General features: G+C 41.4%; 1 protein-coding gene across 1 annotated transcript; it reads left to right on the top strand.

Moving 5' to 3' along the window:
• Positions 1–2,300: 2,300 nt before the first annotated feature.
• Positions 2,301–5,065, top strand: ndufb4 (NADH:ubiquinone oxidoreductase subunit B4). Its single transcript, XM_032503968.1, has 3 exons — positions 2,301–2,558; positions 3,735–3,878; positions 4,911–5,065. Exons 1-3 carry the CDS (start codon positions 2,382–2,384, stop codon positions 4,971–4,973), a joined length of 384 nt encoding a protein of 127 aa, XP_032359859.1. The 5' UTR covers positions 2,301–2,381; the 3' UTR covers positions 4,974–5,065.
• Positions 5,066–5,325: the final 260 nt, after the last annotated feature.

Below are 5,325 nucleotides of genomic sequence, written 5' to 3'. Positions count from 1 at the left end.
GAGAGAGAGAGAGAGAGAGAAGGCTTGGTGGCCTGGGAGTGTCACATTGAATTTTGAAGTCATAAATGAATGTTTCAAAACTGCAGAGCGGGTGGCGCTTTAGAGGTCCTGAGAGGACAATAAATCATTTGGTCACACGTACTGTAGCTTCGCCGGGGCCTCTCCAGATCAAAGAGGTCCCTCAGCATCTCTGTACTCTACTCCAGCATGAAGTATGAGAAGAGGGAGAAAAAGAACTTCGGAGTAAGAAGTTAAATCTATGAATTGCATAATCTAATGGTAAAGCCACCGAGATGTCTGTGAACGTGTTATATGGCAGTTCAGCTTTACTTAAATTCCAACATCTTGGTGTGACAAAAAAAGTACTACAACCAGATGAACTCTTACAAAACAAATTATAGCTGCGGAAAATTCTTCTGCAGAAGAATTTAGGAAAATAATATAGCACTGTGCCAATATAAGATTGTGATCATTGCATAAGGAGTCTAGTGTAATTTTAGTACAAGAGCAATATTAGCTCCATAATGTTACTGCCTACTACTACTGTGTGTAGTGTCCTTTTCCATCCAAACCCCATGCTGTTGAGTGGTAGCATTTCTGTGGTTGTCAAAGGGGAAAATGAGCACACATATGAGCAGGAATGACACTGGTACTTTACTGGTTTATCTTTGAGTGCAGCTCAGCAGATTCCCTGCTGCTACAAATTTCCCTTCTCTAGTCTAAGGTGAAGCAGCAGTTAGTTGATAATGGCTCTGTGGCTGTGGAACCAAAGCTTGTTAGAGATGGCCCTCTTGTGGTTATATTCTACAATGCAACATGTCTGAACTTCAATGATGATGATGAAAAGAATGTCTGAGTCACCTCCGGTGAGTAAGTATATTGACAATAATGAAAAGATAAATTATGGATATGATCATATATATGGTAGTATATGAAAACAATCAGCGTGAGTGTTTTGCTAAAAGGAAAGCTGTCCTACTAGGACAACCAACATAGGTAAACCACGACGGACACGAGATCAGGGTAAAACTAACCAAATAATAAATTAAATAATTAATCAAACATTTCTATATTGATTCAGAAGAATCAAAAGCTGTTTTTTGTGTGATACAATGTGTCAATATCCCAATGGAAAGGGGGGGATCAAATAAAATATGTGCATTATATAGCCTAATCATGTACTGTTTTGGGTGTAAAGTCTTATGTTACACACACATAGGCCTATTTATGACAATGGTCAGTAACTAATCTACAGCCTAGTGCAGTACAAAGTCTTACGAAATGTACCTTAGGAAAGTGTTGTTACCTCAAAACTGTACTTAACCTGCTAGAGGAAAGTTATAGGCTATAGGTTAGACTTCATATTTATTTCAACAAACATTTGCCTTCACTGACTACACCCTACTCCTTGGACTATTTGCAGTTGTAGGAGGTCTTGGTCGGATCACTGATGAGTTGTCCCCTTGACACTCGGCTCTCCTTCTTCCCCCGCAGAGCCGCAGGAGGAGACGTTGTGCTGAGCTCCGGTCGCCTGTCCTAAGGCCTTGTCCATCTCCGCAGTCCCCAGCATGATCTGCTTTAAAACTGCTTGGTATTTTTCGTTTATCCGCTTCACTGCAGGATTGTAGTTGTTGCACTGTACTTTGAGTTTTCTCATCTCCTCGATGAGCCTGTTTTTCTCCTGGACAACACGCTTATGTTTTAGCCGTTGGAAGTCTCTGTCTTTCTGGACCTTAGCCAGTGTCTCAGCTCCGGCAGAGGCTGCCAGTCTGTACTCCTCCAACTCCAGCTTCGCGTTTTCCAGCTCCCTGTCCAGACGCTGGTTTTCAGTGTACACTTCCGGTACCACACCAACCCCTTCTGTGTCCACCAGCCCTTTCAGCGCCATCTCGGTCCACTCAGTCTGAAAACAGTCAAGAGTTTCTGGCATGCCCATTTGAAAGAGAAAGTTGCGTAAGAAGGCATCCACGGCCTCGGCTTGGTGTGAGGTTGAGGTCGCGTTGGGGCTGGGAGCCGCAGCAGGAGGAGCAGCAGGAGGAGCAGCAGCCGCAGCAGCGGCAGCGGCAGCGGCAGCCGCAGCAGCGGCAGCACTGGCCTCCGCCCGGTCTTGGATAGCTTTCACCGTTGCCTCCAAATCTTCCTCCCCTTCTGTCAAACTCCAGTCATCTTCTAGAGATACTTCTTCATACTGAAAGTCATCATGGCTTTCAGCCAGAACACTATCGTCCTTTTCTTGATTTACGTTCTTTGCGCTCATTGTTTCATTCGCTAGACACTCGCAGGGGGGGGGAAGTTTGATGTTGCTATGGTGACGATTCGGTCGTTGAACGCGAGATTTCACGAGTTCACGTTCGCCCCATTCCATCCGTCATCAAACAATCATGGCGGACTACCGAGAGGCGCCCTTGGCTAGTCGGCCAAAAACACTGGACCCAAATGAGTATTTCAACCTTTCGCCGAATCACCGGCGTTCCGAAGAACAGAGGGCAGCACTACGAGCGAATCTAAAGAGGCAGTATCAGATGCAACTCAATAACCCGCACAGAAAAGAGCTCATTGTAAGTGGCTGCCCGCTAGCGAGCAATGTCACCCTTGAAAATAGCTTGGGCTAGCGACGTTAGCTACTTGCTAACCGTAGCACGAACCCAGTAATACTAAATAATATTGGTATAGCTAGTTTAGTGTCGCTTCGTTATGTGCATGTTGTGTTAATGGGTGGATGGAATTCGTAGAATTTTTATTTTTGACTAAACTAACGTTACGGTATTGCTTCTACTGTCTGTATTGTTTATTTATGTAGTATAGCTTCTAAATTGTTTCAAATGCTACGGTGTTGCCATATGCTAAAGAAAGTTAATGCATACCAATTGAAAATGCTACTTTAAGTAAAGTTAAAAAGTTGAGATAATTGCTACATACCATCCTGTCCCTTTCAACTCTGCAACTAAACTGAGCCCAGCGCAGACTGCATCTCTCCAGCTGCTTCAATCATGTAAACTTCAATTTACTATTTATTTGCAGTTGTAGAAAAAAAAAAACATTTGCACGGTCATATGTCCCATCTAACACTAACATACTGAAAGAAACATACAAGGGTACGTGAAACTAGTCAACTCGTCACACTATTTATTTACTTAATACATGTCTCTGTATTGTAGCGCTACAACGTCAACGACTGTCTATTCTTTACACACTGGCATTTTTCACAGCCGACATTTTGACTCGTCATAGTAAGAAAAGCACAGGTGTTACAAATAATATTAATGGCTTGATCTATATTCAAGGGTCCTATTAAGCTGTGACAGTGAGCCAGCATGCACAGAACCATGACCCTTAAAATAAAAAAAGCTAAATGGAATTCAGCCATCATTTCTTTTACATCGGTACATTTTTTTAACAAGACATGTTAAAACTCTATGAAAAAGGTCTGTCCTGACTCCTGGCAGAGGGAGCCTTTATTGGTTGCATATCCAGAGTTTTCTCCCTTTGTCCCTCCTAAAGTTGTTTTAATGTGTTTTGATTTTTCATTGTGTTAATGAAAATAAAGGGCTTTAGAGTAGATGGTTGGTATCCCAACAATTTTGTATTGTTATCATCATTGTCATACTATATATTTTATACTCTTGTCTTGTTGTAGTAAATTATTTTTGGACTTTCAGCATTTTCTTAACTGCAACGATTCTGTTTATACAAGGCGATCATTGAAATTGAATTGCATACTTCTGTCTTTACAGGAAGACCCTGCCTTGACACGCTGGGTGTATGCACGCGCTAACCCCTACTTAACCTTCAAGCCCACTTTCAAGACATCTCTGATGGGTGCCATGTTTGGAGTTGTGCCCCTCTTCGTCCTTTACTACGTCTTCAAGACAGATAGGGTATGAGACAAGATGCACTGACCACTCTTGCTTGATTTTCAGTCGTAATGAATTAATGGCACGACCTACCGGTGTCTCCTTAAGCAGTAGATTTAATTACCACCAGATTTTGGCATAACTAAAGTCTATTTAGACAGGTTCAGTGGTACATGTTAATGTATGAACATAGAACCAAAATACATCAAGCATGGGCACAAATGTTGATATTTAGAGAACCATTTAGTTTTGGTCCACTGACTGTCCTTAGGAGAAAGACTGACAGACTACAACCAAATATGAGAAACAAAAATCAGATGAGACAAAAAGATGTGCCCAAAAATTGTTGGTATATTTAGGTTAAAGTCCTTTCTCTCAATTAGTGCTGTTTTGCTACAGATGTCTGAGCTTTATTTCCAATCCCTGCTGCTGTCTTCTTTGCAGTGCATCTTTCTGCTGTTATTTTAACAATACTCAGTGCCTGGTGGTCAAAGCAGCAGTGCTTTATTTGATATAATGCATATACACCATATTGGCATGAGAACACTAGGTGATTTTACCATGTTATGGCACTAAAATACATTTTATTAGTCAATTGTGTACACTGACGCCTAAAATAATTCAAAAATGTGGTACTTGGTCATGAATGGCATCATAGATCTGAAAATATATTTAGTTGAGGATTTGGGCACCTTATTCTGTTGGGGGTGCGCAGTTGATCTGGATTTCTTTTTTGTCAGTGCCATTTACATTTGAAATAAACGCTTCATTTGAAATGCTGCCTGCTTTCATTTACCTCCCCATTGTCATGGAGATTCACTCTCTAAATTCTTGCCAATCGAAATTTTTGAGAAAATTTGGTGCAATTGTCACACTGCTGGGCTATCATGTTCTTCTCCCTCTTTCTGTGGAAGGAAAAAAACTGCTCGACAATCACAAAATGCTCACTCATAAAACATGCTATTGAGAAAATGTCGGGAAGGTGAAGAGTGTGATGTGACTTTGTTGCCATGGAAACTATATTAACCCATCGTCTGTTTGTCGTCTGTTTTACAGGATAGGAAGGAAGAGCAGATTAAGGCTGGAACCCTCGAGCGCAAGTTCAGTTTGTCATCATGATGCGCAGATATCTAAAGACCTCCTTTATGTTCTAGTGCTGCCATTGCGTGTGTAATTATTATTAACCAAATAAAATTATATTGTCAAAAACAGTCATGTGGTTTGGATTGGTGAGGCAAAAGTGGGAAAACTTGATGTTGTGAAGGTGGGCACAATTTACATGTTCACAGACCAGGGTAGAGACACAAGTATTAGAATGGCATTTTACCCAGTAGACACTGGGGCAGGGAGGCTCACCTTAGAGACAACAAGAATGAATTTACATTTTAGTTGAAGGGAAAACATTGATGATGACAGTAAGATCACCAGCTAAAATCCCTTGCCACATACATTAAAATGTGCACAGGAAAAG

The sequence above is a fragment of the Etheostoma spectabile genome, chromosome 22 (assembly GCF_008692095.1).
Source record: "Etheostoma spectabile isolate EspeVRDwgs_2016 chromosome 22, UIUC_Espe_1.0, whole genome shotgun sequence".
Taxonomy (NCBI): Eukaryota; Metazoa; Chordata; class Actinopteri; order Perciformes; family Percidae; genus Etheostoma; species Etheostoma spectabile.
The sequence above is the reverse complement of the archived record's forward strand: the minus strand, read 5'-3'. Positions and strand labels throughout refer to the sequence as shown.